The sequence below is a fragment of the Lepidochelys olivacea genome, assembly GCF_965140295.1.
Source record: "Lepidochelys olivacea isolate rLepOli2 genome assembly, chromosome: 11".
Classification (NCBI taxonomy): Eukaryota; Metazoa; Chordata; order Testudines; family Cheloniidae; genus Lepidochelys; species Lepidochelys olivacea.
This window is the reverse complement of record NC_140421.1, coordinates 40,771,397-40,794,143: the sequence shown is the minus strand read 5'-3', so window position 1 is coordinate 40,794,143 and position 22,747 is coordinate 40,771,397. Positions and strand designations below refer to the sequence as shown.

Genomic DNA, 22,747 nt, shown 5'->3' with positions numbered 1-22,747 from the left:
ATTTCCTAGCGCCTGTTTTATATCCTTTTTGGTTGCGATGCGAAAAGTTCATTTTCGTAAAGTAGCTGCGGATTGGTGCGGGAAGAAGGGGCAATGGTCTATCCCCCCATGGACTCCGCTGGCCATCAGCTCTCTGCCCCGTGCTCATCTTGTCAGCCCTGGCTATGTAAGTGATCATTCGAGGCGGGTTTGAGTTCTTGGACAGAGAGGGAATGGTGACCGTTACCCGAGATCTAGGAGAGGTGTGATTAATGAGCAATAATTAAGTAATGTCTATAGTCAAACTGAAGGGAACTGGCTAGCCAGACTGAGTAATTTATCCAGACAGCTGCAGATATGTCAACTACTAAGCAACAAGCGTGTGCAGTTGAGGATGTTCATTGCTAGATAAATGCGGTGCCTGAGTGTTTTCACATCTGGACCATAGGATGGATGGACTCCACTCTGGGTACATGGGCGTCAGATTCTGATCCCGGTTACGCCGGTGGACATTCGGAGTAACTCACTTGTCTTCACTATCTTTATTCCTGATCCACAGTGGTGTAAGGGATCGGAATCTGCCCCCTTCTGTTAAACGTGCTCTACATAAACGAGCTCAGAATATTGACACTGGGGCTTTGATAGCTGCATGTCCCACAAGAGATAAAAGCGCAGGCTGAAAACGCTCAGCTTTTTCTCCTCTCTATTTACTGGGTTTGGTGTTTTGTGTGTGTGTTTAAATCCTCACTTAGTCAAAAAGATCGTTATGATTCTCAACAAGTACTGTGCTTGGTTTTATACCCTTTGGAAGCATGGAACACAAAAGCCCACTGTAATTGTACACAACACCTGTTCCCAGATAGCCTGTCTTTATTTGCGTGGTTCTGAACACAGACTAGAGATATGCTCTTCCATGCAAAGACTCCCAAATATTTACTTGTTTGGAAAGTCACTGGGGAGTAGCAGGACAGCCCTAGCGAAAAGTGTACCTGGATGTGATGGTATCCAGGTGCATTGTGAAGCCCATCCTCGAGCTGAGAAAAGTTTGGTGCTAGCAAATCAACGGGGAAAAAATAATTAAAACCTTGTAAGCCTCCTTCATAATGTCTGCCTGAAACATATAGCCTGAGTGAAGTATTTAAAACCGAGTTGGTTTCCCATACAGCCGAAACGTTTTTACTTTAGTAGTCACCTTTATAATTAGGATTATAAATGTGTACCCTAAATACCATCACCTCGGTATAATTGCTACCCAAACAGCTTGTTACCACAGCAGTTGGTAAAATCCTGCAGTCCTAATAAATTTATACTTGGGAAAACCTCAGAGTAAACAGAGACTAAAACAAGATGCTGGACTAATTGCTAGCAATCCGATTACACTTTGAGGGGAGAAATCACTTTTTGGTTCAGCAGTTTATCACATCGAAACGGTCTATCTCTCTCCCTATATTGTATTGTTCGTGCTGATCACCCACAGAGCTATGCAGAACGCTGCTGCTCACCTTTATCACTAGACATTTCTGTAAATCGCTAATTGTGTTTTTGTCAAACTAAAGTCCACTGCCTGTCGCTTTTGAACAGCTCATCTGGGAGGCTGAAATATTACCATTCTCGATTGATAGTCAGGCCAATACAAGTGACATTTCATATTTACAACCCAACTGTTGGTAAAGAATAAGAAATGAGATGAAAAGACACATATAAAGGGGAAGGTGGTAGGATATTTTATTGTTCTACCTTTCTACTTTAACATTTAAGGCCGATTCAACATCCCTGACGCACCCAGAACTCAGTGGGAATTTGTGGGGGGGGATGTATTCTTTTTATTTCATTACTAAATTGTCGTTACTTTTTGTAGGGATTAAACCTTTCAACACGGCGAAATAGCAAAGCGTTTTTCTAAACACAAGCACTGGTAGCCCAACCTTCGTCTTCAGGAAACAAAATCTATTTCCCAGTATACTGTATTATGGATTCTACGTCTTCCTGGGATCAATGACTATTTAACTTCTGGGTATTAGTAAAGTTGTTTGATCCATCATTTCTTGTACAGGTTTTAAGGGCCAGCTATCTTCCAAATTAATCTAAAGAACGACTGTGCAGTGCCTAAAATATCACTTTGCATGCCTAAAAAAATCCCTTTACACGGCTCCAGGAAGTCAGAATTGTGCTTTGCCAAAACCGCTGTAAGAAAGGAACAGAGTTGACAGCTTTTTGTGTTCCAGAACAAACAAACAGCAGAGTAAATCTAGTAGAATTCGGTTACTTTGACCCCCCACCCATCAGTCACGACACGCTGGGCTGGTAAGAGGCTAAAGGAAGCAGTTCGCAAAGAGAAGGCAAGTGATGAAGAGTAAGGTATCAGATTGGCGTTGGCAAAAAGAAGAGGAGTACTTGTGGCACCTTAGAGACTAACCAATGTATTTGAGCATAAGCTTTCGTGAGCTACAGCTCACTTCATCGGATGCATTGGCCTTGTGGCAGTTTTGAATGCCACTTGTCTATCTCTGACTTTGCAGTGCCGGGGCTGGGGATCTGCAAGCTCAGCAGCAGCACCCAGTGTATTTAAATACCAGATTCAAAACACTTATACATTCGGGCAGGGTGATTAGCAGCCACCTAATGGCAGATCAAAACCTTAATCTTCAGGACAGGTCCGGCCTGAGATTTTAGCAATTCATCTTGGAGTGGTGCAGCTGGATTAATTATTAGTTATTCATGGGATCAGAACAGTTGCAGTTCTTATTAAAAGTCCAAACTCCCCCAAATAAGCAACCACCGGAGGGGAAGCTGGGGTCATCTAACTAGGGGTCTGGATCCTAAAACCCACTTCTTAATTTTTGCTAAACGTTCAAAAATGCGAAATGAGTTTCTCATAGCTGGAGCTGAGATCTTTAGAAAAAGGAATGCTCAATATAACATGTGCAAGCTGGCTAATTCTCCAATCAGGGCGATGGTTGATCCTAACAAGGGAAAGACGCTTTTTAGCTCACCCGGAATCTCGTTTTCATCACTTTTTCTTGTGTGCAAAAAAAACAAAACAAAACCAAAAACATTAACCGAGCCAAGAGGGCAGAGAGCAGCTGGGCAGGCCCGCTGGAGGAATACGATCTCTGTGTTTGATAGCACAAAGGCCGCATTTCGGAAATTAAGTATTTGAATTTATTTATTTAGTTTTCCTAGTAGCGTAGATCACAAGCTTGGGAAATAGCAGTGTGCTCATCACAACGAAGGGAAATTGTTCCATAGCTCTCCACAGTTCAGCTATAATAGGAAACTACCATTTCCCTCTGTCTTCTCATTTGCATTTACTAAGTATCATCCGATACGTGTTTGTCCAGTGGAAGCATCTGGAAGTAGGAGTAATAACTTTGTGTATCTGCCCCCTTCCCCCCACCCTTCATAATTAAGAACCCAAACTCTTCTTGCTTTTAGAGTGTGCACGGTAGCTTCAAGATTTACACAAATCAACTGATTTGTATTAAATACTTATCAGGCAGTGATCCGCAGTATGTGTCACTCACATCTGCTCTAAAAGCTGTCCACTCCATTTCCTCTAACGAGCCACAGCACCTATTCCCCGTAAAAGTTCCAGAAACCTCCTCTGGCTTGGTAAAGCTGACAGGCATTCCAGGAGCATAGTAACTTCAGCCACTTCTTGAGCCAACCTTAAGATTCTTCCAATACTTTAGTAAGGCTTTCTGCTCCTCCTGATGTAATTACAATGGTATGCTCAAACTGGGCTGATCTGAAATACACATTTAGCAATTATTAGGGGGCAAAGGTGGCTAGCAGTGCCTATGAAACTCACCCATTCCTTCCGGCTGTCAGTGATCAATTCCACAGTTTAAAATACATAAGAAGTAAATTCAGGTACCTTTTATTGTCGACAGAAACTGCAGTCCATTTATCCTCTAGGATCTTAAATTCAGGGGATCCTTCCATTATTATTGGCTCTGTAATAGGGGGGGAAAAAACGTTTGCTAAACTGGCCACAGCACATCGTTGTCCTGTTTCTGAAAAGAAAGGGTCCCCAAAGGTAGAGTTTTGAAATTGTATCGCTACGCTAACATAAGAACTAACGAGGAGGAAGAGGAAACTCTGAAGTATGACGTTATTCATGTATTTTTTTTGGTGAAAGACTAAAGAAGGGCATTTTAATCAAGCTTTAATTAAGACCCCGTGGATAATAACCAAAGCACCAACCACTCCTAAAAACAGCAGATAGTTTTAAAATATTTGAATTTTTAAAAACAGGCTTAAAATGTTCATTAAATCAGCAAAACAACAATTTTCTTATTTCCCTCTAATTGCTGCGCCATTTAGGCACACAGTGAGAAGAGGGCTTTTTTTCCCCCTTAAGCTTTCTATGATTGGTATTTAGCACATTCAACCTTCCAGGGAAAGGATTCTGACTGGTTAGCTAGGATGTAATACATCAAAAACCACACAACAGCTCCTGTCATGAAGCAAATGACAAAATAGTCACCAGATAGCTTGGTGGTAAAAACATTGCTTTGGTAACAGAATTAGATTGTACTATTTCTGCAAAGGCAGCTCCCAAATGTGCTGGATAAGTCTCTACCCTACAAAAATATGGAGCAAACCTGTTATTTAATAAGATTTGGGGGGGGGGTTTTCCTCTCCCAGATCTTATCACATGGCAACTATTTCCACGAATTATTTCACAAATGAAAATTTAAAGGATGTTTTCAATTTGCTTCCCATGGGGTTAGCCTAACCGAAATCCCAAAATCTGAAGAGTAGATAGTCAAAGAAAGAGAAGGTAGGGATGTGGTTTTAAAAAAGAAAGCAAAAGAATAACATTCGCAACTGTTACTAACCTATTGTAAACGCCATTCCCTCTTCCATTAACAAATCACTGTCATTGTCTACAAAAGAAAACAAAAATGCTTTTTTGGTGGGTGGGTTTTTTGTTTGTTTTTTAAGTAAATGTAACCAGCACTTGCTTTCAGAAACCCTTTTTTGTCCCGCAGGTACCATGTAAGGCAATTCCCTTTAAATATCCGAGGAAAGTGTTTAAAATAATCTTCCCAATCTCAAAGCAAAGCAAACCAGGTATAAGATCTGGAAGATCACTCTATTATGCATAGATGAAACTATTTTGAGTACCAGCTCACTTTTAAGGGAATTACAGAATTTTAAAATTTAATCAGTACAGTCATTTGTTTGTTTGTTTTGCAATAAACTTTGCCCGTTCCGATCAGCTTATGACTATCGGTGAAGAACACTAATAAAAATAGGGACTGTATTCATATTGATCTTTAGTCTTTCTGGCTTTAAACAAGTTATCTGTTGTTCCTGAAGAACAAAACTGACTATAAAAGGGGAAAGCCTGCAGGTAAACTTGCATTTGGTCAAACAGAAAAGTTTAACCGATTCTTATTCTTTTAACCGAGGCTTTTTGTTGCAAAACAAAATCAAATATATTTGGCATAGGATAGGTCGTCATCTAGGGATGGTGTTTCAAATGTCTGCTTCCGAAGAGAGCGCTGCCGAGGCCCTACTTTCCACTTTGCCGTTTATTGTGATCTTAGGTATTATTTAGACCTCCGCAAGTCACACCTTCTGAGTGTCCTCCCAAGAGAGCCTCCGCTGCAAGGGGGGTTATGGCCAAGGAAGGCCCGGCAGAGGGGGAAGTGATTTACTCCTATTCAGAGATACTGAGCTGCTGAGCTTCCGCTAGGACCTTCTGGGCGGTTTCAAGGGGCCTCCGAAATAGTTTGCAGACTGTAGTTGAAGGCTTTGCAGAGCCTTGGGTGTCTTCGTCCTGGCCTCTGTCAGCCTTCTGAAGCATCTCTTGTCATCAGGTGTCAGTGGCCGGCCAGCCATGCTGTGAGCTGGCCCAGAGCTTGGCAGTGGGAGGAAGGGGTGAGGAGAACAGCAAACACTCAGCCAAGGCTGAGCAGGCAGCGCTGATCACTGCTACCCCCCGCCAGCCCCTAGGAAGCGCAGAGTCTGGGTCCGATTCTGCTCCCGGTGGACTCAACGGCAAGGCCATGGTCTACTGATTTCAATGGGCGCAGGGATCCGCCTGACAGCGGCGCCGGCCAGGCCAGTGGGAGCGCCCGGCAGGGCTGCCCGGTGGGGCCCAAGCCAGCGCTCAGGAGAAGGCGGGCTGCTGGCCGGGCCCCGCAGCCTAGAACTCCCCGCAGAAGAACCTGCTGCTCCATCCAGCTGTCAGCACGGGGGAATGTAATGAAGCTTAACAGCAAGAGTCAGCGGTTATGCCTGCTGGGATATTGATGCAGCGAGGGTTTGTTTTTATTAATTTTAACTTTTCTCCCAAAGAAGTAATCCCAGTGCCTCCAAACCACACCAGCCTGGGGATCCGGCAGCAATCTCCCCAAGTCACTACTAAGGAGGGGGGCTGTATTCGCAGGGAAGAAGAGTCTCAGGACTGGTAGATTGCAATGACCCCTAGGCGCGGGGGGGGGGGTGTCGGGTTTTGCAGCTGGGTTACGTTTATTAAAATACTTCAATAAGATTCCTACGTATCTTTCACAATGGACTTCCTTACCATGATGCCAAACTTCAGGGTGTCCATGGAAGTAAGATCCTATTCCATGCCCAACAAAGTAGGGGCAGACTCGGAAATCATTCTGATGTGCTATGCGGCTTTAAGGGACAGCAAAAATAAAATAAGATAAAAAGAGAGAGAGAGACAAAGCCCATTTCCAATTAGACATCAGACCCTCGCAAACCCCGCGTTTCGGACTGTGTAACACTCACAAACGTATGAGCCCCAAACTGTAGCAGTGACACTGGGATAATTCCAGGCACTTTCACAATAAACACGTGTCAGGCAGTGTGGCTGGTGATAATCTCTTCGGAGTGTAACACAATGACACATTCACACCGTTAGTGGAGGTTTCTCCAGGCATTCTTTATGTGGGGGGCAGAGTCCAGGTGCACTCAAGCCCCGCCCACAATTCATAACTCCACCCACAATCAAAAAGTAGCCGGGCGTCTCTGGAATTATCAGCAGTGGAACAGGGAACCATGTCGCCAGTGTAACTGTCATGGTTAGGCTTCAGCTTTTTTATACCAATACACTGGAATCTGGAAGCTCAGAGCTATTGGTTCCGACCCTCTCTGTGGACTCTGAGAGCTTGATCAGTTTATATTCCAGAGGGTTGTCTTGGCAAAGAAGTGTGCTAGAATCTTATTTGTTGTAAATAAAACTTAATACAGAAATTGAGGCAGGTCTACCCAATAAAGGAGACTCCTGCATACCAGCACTTAGCAGTCTGAACCCTGCAGCAGATCTGGGAAATGGACACGGAGGCATTTGTTTGGACTCTACACACACAGATTTACAAATATTTTTGCAAACACAGATTTTTGCAGAGATAAAAGAAAAAGAGCAGGTCATATTTGGGGTCTACCAGTCTGGGGCCCTTTAAAAAAGTTACAAGTCTAGCAAATGCATGTAATGCTAATTAAACAGTCCACCTGTTTCTAACATGTCCATAATCACAATATCTGGGCACCAGAACATCAGTAAGAGCTGAAACAGGGCCACATCACTCAGCTCCTCTCTATGCCTTTCTAATATAGGCTTGTTCTGGGTGGTTGTCTTTCAGAACAGAAACTTCTAAGCTATTCTGCAGTCACCATTATCTGTTTAGGGAAGGCCTGTGCGAAGTTTTACATTGCATCCAAAATATGAGAAATTTGGGATGAACCTGTTCTGGGGAGGCATACAGTTCTATAGCTAAGGGCCCTTCCTCAAGAATGTCCTACCTCAGTCTCCAAAAGTTTCAGCCTAGGGCTATAGATTTCCATCCGCTCACTGCTATTTGCAGAGAGAGAGAGAGGGTCTTGTTAGGTAGCTGTGCTTTCAAAGCTTTAAAGATTAGATTCAGAACCACAAGCAGAGCCTTTACAATCACCAGCCTGAGTTACTGGGAAAGTCAAATTACTACTATATGTATCAGCATTATCTTAGACCTACAAATAAGTCTTTATCTTATTAATTTGAGATCAGCCATGATGGCAGCTGTGCTCATCCATATCACTTCCATCCAATTTCTAAAACCACACAGGAGTACTGTAAAGAACAAAGGATTAGTTTTACACTTAAAAAATGTCACCTAAAACACAGAAAAGCGGAATTTGTTGGTTTCAAATCCAGTGGACCTGGTTGTTTCTGTCAATATGAAAGGTAAGTACTTACTGTACTTGTACACACTGCTAAATGATTTCCTACAGAAGCCGGGATATTTACACCTTTGTGCATCACAGGCCAAGAATTTACCGTTGCTACAACTGAAGTAAATGGTGTAATGCTGCTGTAAAACAAGTGTTAACAGGGTGGAGAATCAGGTCAGTGGTAGTTAATAATGTTACAAAGCTCAGATCTAAAATGGATGCTTGAAAAGGTTCCATATGTTATCTAGTACCTGCCTTCCAAGCTAACAAGCATGTTTGATAGTACTTCATTTGACTTTGAAGGGAAACAAGGTCCTCAGTTTAAGATATCCCCAACTTCTTTAAGACTCTCCTAATTATTGGCATAAACGGCTAGTCTTGGGCTCCATTCTGCTGGGATTTTTATCCCATGAAGTACACAATTTAAATAACATTAAAAAAATAATGTAAGTTAGAGATGGAAAAGCCAAATAGGATGCATCTTGGATATGATGATAGTAAAGGTCAAGGAGGAAGCAATGGATGTGGAGAGGAATTAGAAAATTACAGTTTATTCACTAACATATAAAGAACAAAATGTGAAATGATGTGAGTTGTAGAAAACCAGAATTAGTGCAACACAAGCAACACTTCATGTAACAATGAAATATTCTTAAACAATTACCCTAGGGGAGGAGAGGAGTGGAAGACTATTTATGCAACATTTGGCAAGCTTTTGTTCCACCTCTATTTTTCTTAAAATATGTTGGCCAGTGCAAAAGCAAACCCATTCACTATTCAGTTTTGCCTGTCCCCCTCTGATACCATTCAAAGAGGTTGATAGACCCCAGGGTCATTTTTTTAGGCTTACAACTTTGCTATAGGATGTCTTTTCAAAACTCGTCTTCTATCTAGGAGGTATGTCCTCTAAGTACCAAAACTAATTATCCTTATCTTGGCATGGAAAGCTCCAGTGTGCACCATTCAACTAACCACTGAGAGAATAATGTTCAACACCAAGACTTTAGAAGCAACAGCAGTTGCTTTGAGGCATCAAAAGTAGGAGCAACATGGTCATCATCATGAGAAGACAAGGTTGAGACAGTTTTTCTTCCTCATACAATGAAAGTAGTTCTTGTGCACTGCATTGATTAATTCTGCCTCTTCCTTGCTCAAGAGCATGAAAACAACTCTATTAGCATCACTACTTATGCTATTACAGTCTGATCAAAATAGGAATCTTTGTGCTCATATGTATTTGACATCTGCACTGAAGTACTCAACTGACCTTCCCTCTTCACCCATAAACGGTGCAGAGTATGGATGTTCTTTACATAAAATGTAATGTATCATATGAACCTGCATTGTTGTACAGAACATCTGTGGAGAAAAAAAGCTGTAGGTATGAAACTCAGCCACTTTCAACCTCTTTCTAATATTTACACTTATATATGGTAGCACCTCACATCCGAGAATTTTAAAAGACTACAAGTGTTAACACCTGTGAGGGGAGATCTTCAGGGTCCTGTGTATTCCTCAGTTCCACATTCATGGAGTTAAGGTTTTGCTAAAAAACTGTGCTCCAAAATCCCTTCATTCATTTTTTAAAACATTGCTTTTAGTCCTGATAGTGCAGAGGTAACCTTGTAAATATGAACTGACTGTAAACTGATCCAGTGATGTCTTCCTGAGTCAGTAGAGAGCTTGAAACATCGCTCAGAGAGGTGCCCACCTCAGTCAGGGCCCTGTGGGCTTTGTGATGCTGGGGCTGTGGAATTTGGGATTCTTCGTTAAGATACCATGGAATTCAGCATTTTTGGCATGGAATTCACCATTTGCTGCAGGCTGGGACTCAATGTTTTGTTGTCTGGCTCTCTGCCCTACCAGGATTTGCCTGCACTAGCCTCACTCTCTCTCCAGCTTTCTCCAGAAGAAGTTGTTTATCAGACAACGGTGCATGCTTCTGCCACCGTTCCATGGCACTGGGCAACAGATCAAGGAGCCAGAGGTGAAGTCCTACTTGAAGTCAGGCAGTGGAGGTAGCTGAAAATATAACTGGTGAGCCAGGCTGCCGGAAGTACATCCCTGGTGCTGAGGCCCTGGTTGCCAAGGAGATGAGCTGTATAAGTTCTCCCGTCCCTTGGGTCACACAAGGGGAAAAAGGTCCTGAGTCTGGCTACTGGGATAACATGGCGGAATGAGGACTGGGGAGCAGAGCCAGGTTGCCTGGAGAGCACAGAGAAAAAACACGTTCTTCAAAATAATCCCTATTGAAAAAAACTATTGACAAGTTTTACCTCAGTGAGTATTTTCAGCTACGAGCCATAGCTGTGTTAGGGAGTAGGAAGGACAGGAGTGACAACACAGTAATTCAATGTTGCAGCAGACTTTAGTCTGGTGGTTGCCATGAAATTTATCCCAGTATGCTGCAGAGTGCACAGGACCCTGGGTATTATACCTGTTTTACAAATGGCAAAGAGAGGTTAAATATCTAAAGCAAGGTCACACAGCCAGTAAGTAGAGAACTGTAAGCAGAATTCAGGACTGCTCACTATGGGTCAGATCCTCCCTCCCAAATGCCTACATGCAACCATTTGCACTCAGATATCACCCTTCCTATGAGCGGTAGGGGAAAGTGGGACATCAGCCACCACCAGAGCATCATCTTCCCAGAGTCGCCCACACTATGGACAGCCCTCTGTGAACAGAGGAATCCATACAGAAGGATGGGACAATAGGCAGATACATATCATCCCTCCACAAACCCTACAGGTAAGCCGCAGAAAAGCTACAGGCAACTAGAGGCAGGACTGGATTCTCTACAATGCTATCCCTTGATGCTGTAGAACCTCTCTCAAAGGTCTTCTGGGGCAGAGGTGGCTGAGGTAAGCCCCAGAGCCCTCCTACCAGGAAGTTGCAGAGCAGGCTCAGGGGCTCCAGTGCCAATGTGGTGGCACAGATCCCTCGTACAGCTGGTCCTGTGCCTCTAGCAGATCCCCTAAGGTCCTGGGGGATCAAGAGGGATCTATGGCAAATCCCATCCCTTGCCAAAATGGGGAGAACTTGGCAGTTTCTTTCACCCTCTCTTGAAGGTTTTTCCACAGGAGGGCAGATCTGGCCCAATGCACTAAGCAATCACCCAAGAAACACAACTGAAACAAATCCCATTGTAAGCATTTATAGTGGTACACTCTAGCTGCTTTACTCCGTGCTCTGGTGACACAAAGCAGCTGTTAACTAGCCAGTTAAGACAGGTTAAGGCTGCTTCATAAAGCAGTTGAAGGCTACTGGTGAATCTGACCCTCTAATTGTAGATTCCAGTTTCCTTACAAAAAAATTAAAACTTAACTGAAATGGTGTTAAAGAGCAGCAGCAGCAGCAGCAGCAACAGACTAAAATTACTAAATAGATCTGACCCACACTGATGAGGCAGGAAAACTGCTCTGCAAACAGGGACAAGAATATCAAAGCTATGAAAATAATTCTTGCGTAGGGAGTAATATGAAAGCATAATGCACCTTAGAATTTAAAAAAAATCACATTTTTCTTTATATTATTATTTGTAAATTATGGTTATTGAATGACATTATTATTTTTTGCACATTCTTAAAGAGACATCACTAGTTTAAATCATATTTGCTCATGAATAAAATATTTATTTTGAATGCTACAATATAACCTCATTTGGTAAATTACAAAATCCAACTGCACGCTTCTAAAGGTATTTTTCTTTTAAGTAGTAATCTTAGATTGAGGGAATGCACAAGTTCAGGGATTCCCTTTAATGACAACGAATGTTGAAGTATAATTAGTAATATTTTTGAAAGCCAACAATTGTTTTTTGAAAGAAAGGTACATTTTGGTTTCAAACTGGAACACAAATTACTGTATTTTTCTTACAATAGTGTTGAACTTTTATTTGAGGTTCTCTGTTTCTGAAAAGCAGACATGATGGATTGAAATAAAAGATAATTTATTGCAATGCTTACTTTCAAGTGTAGAGAGAAGCAGTGTAATTGTAATTTACAGTAGCTGTCAAGGAAAATCTATCACAGATGACATTAAAATGACTTATTTTGCCTGAGCCACTTATTGTTTAAATGTGCATAATCTGATAGAAACAGATTTTTTTAAATCTGCTTTATATTGTTCTAAATTAATATCAAAACATATACTTATGAGTTAAACATTTAAAAACCATTTATTAATACTTTCATCGCTGCCATTTTTTCCTATGAGTTTGAAACTGGTTTATTTAACTATGCCACATTTGCATTGTTTGGATCAATATATTCATAACACTTTCACATATCTAAACTCACTACATAACAACTACACTGTATACATGTATAAAGACTATAATTCAAACTATATTTAATCTTAAAGAAAAGCATCTCAAAGGGTATAAGAAAATAGAACATGAGGGCCCAATCCTGCTTCCTCTAAAGTCGATGAGACCTTTGTCATCAATTTAACAGGAAGCTTAGCAAAGGATTAGCAATTTGCTAGGCAAAGGAAATTGATCCATTCATGTAATGTTTTTATTTGTAAGTTCCACCTGATGACACTGAAGAGCTACTATATACTATATATTCCACTTTGATGGGTCTGAACACTTCTAGCTTTAGGTGTTTGCTTACAGGTATTTATATTATATATTTTTCCACTGAACTAAGATTTTTACTGCATACGTAAATGTAAAATGACAAATATACAGAAAATGATGATTCAACATATCAGGACATTCCTTCATCAGAGTTAATGTTAGAGTAGTTTTAAACAAAACAGAACATTAAAATAGCGTGCACAATAAAATCTTTTAAAAAAAAGTTCACGATCTGTTATTTTGTACGCAGTTTTGAACAAGCACTAGTTCTGATTAATTTGCTTTTCAGTGGAGCCTTTGCATACATATTTACACTCTGTGAGAAAACTGACCTCTTCATCAACACAGTGAAAATCCAATGTCACTTTCAATTCTGCTCCTGTTTTGTTTTTTGTTTTGTTTTTTTTTTAATATAGCTAGAATTAATGTAGTGAATCTGTAATGAAATGCATTATCTTGCATGGAGATTTATCAGATTTTCCAACTGAATGCCATGCTTTGCTAGCACTAGCTGGAGTTCACCTGCATGTTGGTGTGGCGTGTGGCTCTTTTTTGTGAAGAGTTAAGTTGAACACAAAAAAAGGGAACAAAGGTCAGCACCCAGCCGCCACTTGAATGTGAGATTTTTCTTTTTATTCCCCTTGATGTATACTAGGCTCTGTGTTATTAGTCTTAATGATGGAAAATTGTAGTGTTGATACAAATCTTTTTTTCAAAGTAGTAGGCGGGAGCTCCATTTGTTAGTAAGTTTTTTTGTGACTAAAAGCCACGGACAGTACATTTATGTAGCAGTAAAAGGCCTAGATGCTCTTTCCATAGCAGAGCTAATTATTCCTACTGTGACCTTACTGATCTACCCTGTTCCTAGTACATCTCATCTGCACGCCTGTTCCTCTGTGTAGATGGTGTCAGAGAATATGAAAAACCCTATAATGAAACCATTTTCATGATGGAGAAAGGCTACTGGAGTTGCACTTGCTACAAAGAGGCTCAATTATATGAGTAATTGTGATAATTTTCTACATTCATAGCCTTCAATGGGGAAAAAAGAATGAGAGCCACAAAGGAAAATTACTTTAACAAGAAAGTACAGAGAGTAAAAATGGAAGAAGAGACAAAAAGGGGGAAAAAAATAACCAGAAAAAAAAGTTTAAAAAATAGATCTGGAGGGAGGAATAGCAAGACAGTGAGAACAACAGAAATGCTCAAAAAGCCTATGTGCAGCTGTGTTGCACAATTAAATTGAATTTTTTTCTGCAGTTGATGAATGTGACTACTGCAAATGTGCCTCTGTAGTTAGCTATCATTTGTTGTTCCGTGACAGGAAAAGGATAATTACCTCTCAGAGAGAATCAAAGGCTGACATGCCCTTTAGACACAGCCATGAATGCAGAGCTCGATAGAATGCTTGAATAAGAATCTAGTGTTCTGTGCCCCCTTCTACTCAAGAATAAATTTTGTTAAAATGCAAGAGCACCACCAGTAAATCTGTTGAACCCTAGGTGTTCAAAAATATGAGGTGCCTCTATCGACTCATCCCATTTGCAAAAATAAAACTACATTTTGAATTCACTTCTATTATATTCATGGACAGTAAGATAGTGAGATATGCATTAAATTTCTTTTCCCAGTAGGGGTCTGATTCAACATTTCCTATGAAAGAACAAAAAGACACTATCCTTTTTCCCCAGGCTAGTTAGCCTATAATTTAAAACTGTCAAAAACACAATTTTCTACAAAGTCTTCAATAAAGGCTTCTCAGACATAACCCAAAGAGGTTTTACTAAAGTTCGATTCAGACTCTGTTACAATATTTTTAAAGCTATAAATACATCTAACTGATATTTTGCCTCTCTCTTTTTTCCCCCTTAAAGTATTTGAAGATTTACAAAGAAAAAAAGGCAGTATCTTTTCAAAGTGACTAAGCCTTGCAGCTTTTAAGCAATCAGAATGCATGCAATAGTTTGTCATATCCATTAATATTCACAAAAGTACCAGTGAGGTACCTGTTAAGGAAAATGTATATGACGTGTTTATTTAAAAAGAAATTGTTTAAAAAAAAAATCAAAGAAATGGATACATTCAGGAAATAGTGACATATTTTAATTCAAACCAACAAGAACAAAAGCAAAGATTACTTTTATATAAAAGAACAAATGCAAAATAGGAAAACTTCTTCAAGAGGGTGCTCTTTCCTTATGATATTTGCATGCACTCTGGTTTGAAAGGTAAGAATTTCCTGAGCTAAATATTTTTGTACTTTTTAACAAAGTGACTTATTGATTTTGACTAATTCCTTTATAACGTTATTTGCTATACAACAAAAGGAATGTAGGTTTTTCATCTTCTTACAGTATTCTATTAAAGATGTGACGTTTCAGGTAAAAATAATAATAAAAAAAAGGGGATGTAAAACACTACAAATCACACCTCTTAATCTAAAACCACAGCAGTCTGATAAATATCTTTGAGTCTTTCTACAGGTATCTTTGCTGATCCCAGTGTAATTCACTTTTTTAAATCTTTCTTATCCAAGGAACAACATTATAGCCTGGCAGTTCACATACTGATATCAGACTGAAATGATGGTTCTGAATCATAAAACATGTCATCAGCTTTATACCAAACCACCAATAACCTTTGTCCCACTTGCCAGCCCTCCCTTTACTTGTCAGTATAAGGCTTACCTGATTGTGTTTCCAATTACAGAGAAGGGAGCCCCTGGTCTGCAAGCTGCAATTGCTTCATCTCTACATTTCCTGGCAACCTCCACTAACTTTTGACCAGATTTATCCACATTGCCCACCAAAAATGTTTCAGAAGTGTCACCATGGTAGCCATTGTAATATACCTAAACACATGTAGAAATGTAAAGACATTTTCTTGTTTTACATTCAGAAACAGATCTCCTGTTAGTTAAATTCATCCTATTTATTTTAAGGTTTTCTTTTAGGTTGCCTTTAAGCTCAATTTGCAAAAATAAGGTAGAGGAAATAAAAGATTAGAAATTAGACCTAAAAATGCAACTTTGAGGTACAACTGTAATGATAAATTATATGTAAAACCCTTCAATTTTATGTCTAGGGCTGAACATTTGAACAAATACTGGAAATGCAAAACTGGAACGTTCTAAGAGCCCTAAATACACAAACAATTAAATTCATTTAATCTACAGGAAGTTAGGTCTTGTCTTCACTACCGGAGTAAGTCGAACTAAGTTTTGCTACTCCAGCTACATGAATAACGTAGCTGTAGTCGACGTAGCTTAGGTCGACTTACCATGGTGTCTTCATTGCATTGCTCTCGTCGATTTACCTTAATCTTCTCAGGAAGCTGGAATACTAGGGTCAACCGGAGAGCGCTCTGCCATCAATTTAGCTGGTCTTCACTAGACCCGCTAAATCGACCCCTGCTGCATCGATTGCAGCAGCATGATCTCCCTGTAGTGAAGACCAGCCCTTAGAGTAATTGACCTTTATGTCAAAGATGTGCAAGAGGTGGGAGTGGGTCTGAGGAGGATGAAAACCACTTCCCAAAACAGGGCCAGGGTGCAGGGGTGCAGCACAGCCCTCCCAGAGATACAACATCACCCTGTGGGCTAGGATAGTAGCTGCTGCAGCTGCTCATCCATGCCATCTGCCTATATAGTGTATGGTGGTGCCACTGGATTGACATAATTGCAGATCCCATGGCTTCTCTGACCTCAACGCCTTCCTACACACTGGCTTAGGCGGTGCAGAGACCCTACTCATGGCATACAGTGGGTGCTGAGACCGTCCTTACACCTGGAGTTGGTGGCTGGGAAGACCTTTTATTGGCTCCTCACACCACAGTGAATATCATCCAAAATGAATTTTAAAATGTACATTTAACAGCCTGATTAGAAATCCAAACTACTACAAAGATGTAATGTGTGTAAATTAACATAGCTATAAAAAACTTAGGTCAAATTCATTGTTAGTATAACCCAGTACAGGGCCACTGTTGTTGTGCGCATTTCACTTAATTACTTTTTAAACTCCAGTTTCAAACTGTAACATTGCATTAGCATAGGTTTTTGGATTTAATTTCCATGGTTTAATTTAAAAAAAGAAAACACGTAGCTCTGGCACTATGAAGTTGCCCACAACAGAAATGCAGCATTCTGTTAGATACACAAAACCTCTACCTTTTTGACTATGTAATTATGCAACTGTTCTTCAGGAGCAACATAGGTTGTGAACTACAGCACCCTATAGATTTCTCTACAAACACAGGAAAACCCCGCTCTTTTACTGTGAAGTCTTATAATGTGGCATTAAAAAGGGTTTTGCAGCTCCACAGTACTTCAGGCAATAATGTAACTGAAAGACTATTCGAAATTTTCGAAATGTGTAAAGGACAATTTTAATTGCATATAACTTTGGTGTTATAAAATATCTTTTTCTCAAACTTAGTGGGCAACTACTCTTCAGAGACTAACACACTTCAGTGCTTAACGTTCTGCTACTTGTGAGCTATTTGTGAAAGAAGGTTTGTGACTCTTTTTTTAATGGTCAGGTATTCTTTGCCCACTCCCAAACTCAAAAAATAGCTAATGATATTTTTCCTCACACTTTTCTGCAAAAAAAATATTATACTCAACTTGAGACTTGAAACATTTTTTAGATATACTTATGAGTGAGTGGTAACAGGGTTATAATGAAAGTTGAATTTCAACAAAAAGGCCCCACTTGCTCTCACTGGCTACAATGAGAGTGGACTCAAGCCCTTAATTATACACCTTTTTCTGCCAGTTAAGAACATCACTGCAGCTTTTCATTATGTTGTTATATGTTATAGGACAGTTTTTGTTCTAGCAGGTTCACTTTTAATAGGACCAGATCATTTTTAATAGAACAACTCTCAATCTATCAGAAACCAAACTGTAAAAAAATCTGATCATTACCATGTCAGAAAAAGGAGCACAATTGTAATAGAACACGGGGGGGTGGGTCGTGGGGGTGGTGGGGCTAGGGGTGGGAAGAGTTGATCCTGCAAGCTCTGCATGACTTTAATAAGAACTGCATGCACTCAGGGCTTGGAGGATTGGCACCTAAATTAATGAAGCAGGACTCATCTAATACTATCAAAACAATTTCTTAAATACAATTAGGGTTTACTACAACCCACTTATCACAATTACATATTTTTGACATTAATAAATTACCATAACAGAAAGTAAGATATGGTAGCTCTATAACAGCCAGCGCTCGAACTAAGACGTAGGACACAATATTTGATAACGGATGGTTGAGTGCTGTGTAGTATGTTGGTGAAGCACAATGTTTTTTTTCCATAATTCTTTTGAAAATTTAAAGGCAACATGATTTAAGTCAATAAAATGCCTTTATATTTCATCTATGACATTTCACAAACCCACTTGTGTAAAATACATTTAATTTTTTATTCCCAGATAACTTGCACTCACTGTGAAGTATTTACATTTGCTAGCTGGCAGATTATTATGTAATCATTTTATAGATCCTGTACACAGCCATAAACAAATTATTGTAGAATGTCTACTGTAACTGTACTGTTATGTCCATAATTGTTTCCATCTGTGAAATGTCCCAGTTTTTCTCATTAAAAATAAACTAATAGGTCAATTATAAACACTACAAAGCAATATTTTTTCCTCAGACATATTGGAAATGAACAATTACCAAACACAATGTTTATTTTCAGTGATAAATATACACACACACACACAAACCCAAAGATAGGTAGTCAAAGACACATGAGCGCTGTTCCCACAACTGTCATATTCTTGGATACTTGCAAGATTTACTTTGTTTTATGAGGTTAATCAGAAGAAAAACTCAATGTATTTTCAAAAAATATCCCTCTTATTTAATCAAATGTTATTTGAAAAGAAGAGTGGAGAAAGCAAAGAAAAACAAGTGTAAAAATGCTTAGAACAGTCACTGTGGAAAATACCTGTATGAATGTGAATTTCGTTATTAATCTAAGGAGTCAATGTTGTCTTTGGGGGCAATACAAAAAAAAAGGAAAATTAACTTTAAACCAGATTTGATTTAAAGAAAGAAGAGGCCAGATCCTCTCAGCTGCTGTCAGTGGACATAATTCACTAACGTCAGTGAAGCCACATCAATTCAAACCAGTCAAGGATTTGGGCCAAAAATATATTTTGAAGAATACCGATCATCCTATGTAAATCAAATAGAACAAATACCTACAGCTAGAAAATGTAGAGTAAGGTGGAACGCAGTAAAATAAGTTAAAAAACCCAGTACAGGATCACAAGTGAATGGTATAATGGGGCAAAAGTTCAAGTTGACTAAATGTAATGTAAAGAGCTATCTAAAAAGCTTTAAATGTGAGGTCAGAGTTATGGCACTTTAGAGCTGCTCCCACTTATGCCAGAGGTGAATTTGGCCCATGGTAAGCAATATCAAACAATTGGTACAGATAAGTGTATCAGGAAATTCTTTAATGGTTAAAAAACTTTCCCTTACAAAACATTACTTTATTCTACACCATTTATTATTGTAAAGTAATGTTTAGAATTCAGGAATACATTTGTGTATTCACTAGAAATAAATTGCCAAAGCTTTGGGGAAACTTACCACTTGGGGACAAAAATAAGAACCACAAAACATGATTAATCCCCATTTCAATAAATGAAAATACCAAAGGGCATCACAATTAGGTTTTCTGTTTCCATATTTTTTTGTTCTAATGCTAATTTGGTCAGCCTTTATTTAAATGGTATAAGTGACCATTCTGTGAAAATGTTAAGTCAATGGTTATATCACACTATCTGTTTGCGAGTAAAGGGTTCAAGGCTCTTATATCAGAAATGGAACACAACACTACCTTCAGGGATTTTAATAAATGTAGGGAACACTGCTAGCAAAAGAGTTGCTGTCCAAATAGACTGACATACACAGGCCAATGTAGCCTCTAATGACAGAGTAAGATAATGACAGGCCCCACTCAAAATCAGCAGGAAGAAGAAGATCAATCTTGGCAGAGTGAAGGAAAAATGCTGGCTTTCTTCATGTTAGCTCATCTCATACATATCTGTCTTCAGCTGCTGCCCAGTACTGTGGTGCTCTGCGTTAACTACACAGTGGATCAATAACAATTACACCTTCTCAAAAACATGACACATAGCAGGATTGGGCTGACATTTCACTTAGGCCAACATTGATCTCAGTGCATCTGATTCCAGCCCTAAATTCAAGTCAGGCCTGGGTCTAGTTGGAATAAACACAGAGTTAAAAACAAAAAAGGAAACCAGCTGCTTGTGCCTTGGATTAGAAATAAACAGCACACATCCATCTGTGCATTCCACATTTTCAATCTACTGCTCTTCCTGTTGCTACTAGCAATTGTAAAGTTGATCAAAGACTATTTTTTATATGAATTACTCACTGTGACATCAATGTTGATAATGTCTCCATCCTGAAGAGGTCGACTGAAACATAAACAGACAAAAAAAAAATAATGGTGACAGACAGTTCTCAACAAAGGGAATATAAGAACAAACACCTAATGACACACACACACACACAAATCTGGGGATGGAGAGGGGAGAAGATATTTTTTGGTGGAGGAGGATGGAGACAAATGGCATAACCTTTTCTAATCTTCAGCTCTTGCTACTTAAAGAACAAGTACAGATGAATATAATGTAATGACAAACAACTGACAGAAAACATTATCAGTGTCTGAAAATCCACCACCATACTTCTCTGATTTATAGTGAGCTGATTTTACTTTGTGAGCAGCCTAGTGTATTGCTAATAATAAAAATTTACATCAAATGTCTTCAATTCCTTAAACTACATGTATTTTGCTGAAAAATTAGAAGCATTTACTGTACTGTATTTTTTCAGACTCTAAACTCTGGAGGCATTACACCACAATTTATGAGTGTCATGACAAACAGTCGATTATGTTTTTATTATTATTAAACAAACTCCCAAAGTGCCCATCGCCACAGTATCGTTGCATGCTATGCAGCTGCAATAGGTTTATAGGTGTTTTTTAGGTAAACTGAAACATGTTTAATATTAACCTCTAAATTATGAACATTAACATAACATTTTTGTTTGCAGTGGTAAAATGTGTGTTATTAAGGGAATACCTGTCAGGAATACCATGACATACCACATTGTTCACAGAGGTACAAACAGATTTGGGAAAACCTCCATAGCCTAGAGGTGAAGGATAGGCATTTTGTCTGATTATTTCGTGATGAACAATGGAATCTATTTCTTCGGTTGTCATGCCAACCTAAAATATAAAATAAAAATTGTGCTGAAAAAAATATTGAAGACATTTTCTTTTATTTACTGAATGTGATCACAGTCATGCACTTCAGTGAAATCTAGGATGATACAAATCAAATGCTTTGATACAAAACACTAAACTGTTTGATACACTTTATAGATACATTATGTTTTATTTAGAGAGAAATCAAGCATACAGTAAAGGGAGCACTTAAAAGCTTCCAGAAAACTGAAAATACTGTCTACTTTCTTTCTTTATCTATATTTGCCTTCTCAAGGCCACGATTTTCTATTGGCCTCTCTGTTCAGTAGCTGCTATAGAAGTGTCTGCTTTTTTAAACTTCCTTCCTCTCTCTTTCCACCCCCCTTACATAATTAAAAATACAGTAGCTTCAATTTGTATTTACAAGTATTGCATTTAATGCTTTCAACCTTTTAAAACATTTGCAGCCATTTGTAGATAAATCCTTAATTCTTATGACTTGCAAATAAGATTACGGTCATATTGTTGTCAATTAGTTTTTCCTTCAAATTATTTTTGAAACCATTTTAATTCATTTATACATAATTTTAATATTTGGTTTCATACCCGGGAGCTGTTTGTATTACAGTGGGCACAGCAGTGACTTTAACAGTGAAATCTGCATTAGAATTTCCATTCTAGCACCCTTATTTCAGTGACCTACAATATTCAGAAACACTCATTTTTTGACTGAAATTTTCTATACTCAATCCTTTTCTGAAGGTGAATTTTTTTGTAAGATTAACAGAAATGGTTTAGCCATTTTTGACTTGTGAAAAAATGCCACACACTTTAAATATTATTATTCCAGCTTTTCTTTTGGATCAGCTTTAGTTCTGAAATGGTTCAAGGTGAAAGTTGAAATTTGGTAGCGAAACCTCCCTCATTGAGAAGAAGTACCTTGGAGTGTTCCTGTGAAAATTAGTTTTTATTTGAATGAGTTTTAAGCCTTTGAAAATCACACTTCGCACATATGCACTACAGTGACTTCGATTTTTGAGTACTTTTTAGTATCGTTTGGAATAAAGGATGGCTGCATGCAGGTGTTCATATGGCTTTCCTAGCGGTGCAGTGAAAGATTTAGCAATTGTGCATGGTGAATGAGGCAGCATACATAGCATGCAAGGAATAAGGGCTGTTGTGGACCCCTTACTTCATTCATGATGAACTTGTGGTTGGGCAGGTGAAAACTACTGCCCACTTCCCCCCCGGCCCCCCAACAAGGGCAGGATGCTATGTTGCTCCCCTATCCCACAGCAACTATTCCAATCTATGTGCTGGAATCGTAGTCACAGCCCCTGCACACAGACTGTATTAGATACTAGGGCCACTGGATCAAACACAGACCATAGTTCCCATCCTGTGTCACCTGCATAACACTTTTGACGCACACGCAGCATGGGCCTTCTGTACCCGTTGGTGCCCAGCTCCTTTCTGTGGTGCACAAAGAGTGCCTGGGCACGTGTGCATGGCCATTCAGTGGGCAGATCTCCTGCGTAGCATGGGAGTGAGGCTTATGTGTTCCAAAGAGCCTTTTGCCACCACTTCACACATCAGGCAATTTTGCTTTAATTGAAAATACTGTCTGAGGGGCAGTAACAGCATCCTCTGGTGGACCATTTCTGCTACCTGGGATAGGGTATTCTGGTGGTCTCTTGCCACATAGTTCCATATTGTGGAATTTGATTTTTTTCCAAAAAACACTAC

At 39.4% G+C, this 22,747-nt stretch overlaps 2 protein-coding genes across 9 annotated transcripts in view; one reads left to right on the top strand and one right to left on the bottom strand.

The window, feature by feature from the left end:
• The window catches only part of LOC311528615 (uncharacterized protein), a 121,738-nt gene that overhangs the window by 10,668 nt on the left and 88,323 nt on the right, over nt 1-22,747 (top strand). The gene's annotated exons all lie outside the window — the stretch shown is intronic.
• Nucleotides 1,681-22,747, bottom strand: part of METAP1D (methionyl aminopeptidase type 1D, mitochondrial) — a 73,563-nt gene continuing 52,496 nt past the window's right edge. For 3 of the 4 annotated variants that reach the window (XM_084643841.1, XM_084643840.1, XM_084643843.1), the window contains 7 exons: nt 20,874-21,022; nt 20,159-20,201; nt 15,427-15,590; nt 6,521-6,618; nt 4,824-4,871; nt 3,857-3,935; nt 1,681-3,727 (listed from right to left, as the gene is read on the bottom strand). In XM_084643841.1, coding sequence (XP_084499967.1) covers nt 3,649-3,727; nt 3,857-3,935; nt 4,824-4,871; nt 6,521-6,618; nt 15,427-15,590; nt 20,159-20,201; nt 20,874-21,022 — 660 coding nt within the window. In that variant the 3' untranslated portion in view covers nt 1,681-3,648. The other variant, XM_084643842.1, reaches the window with a different exon arrangement.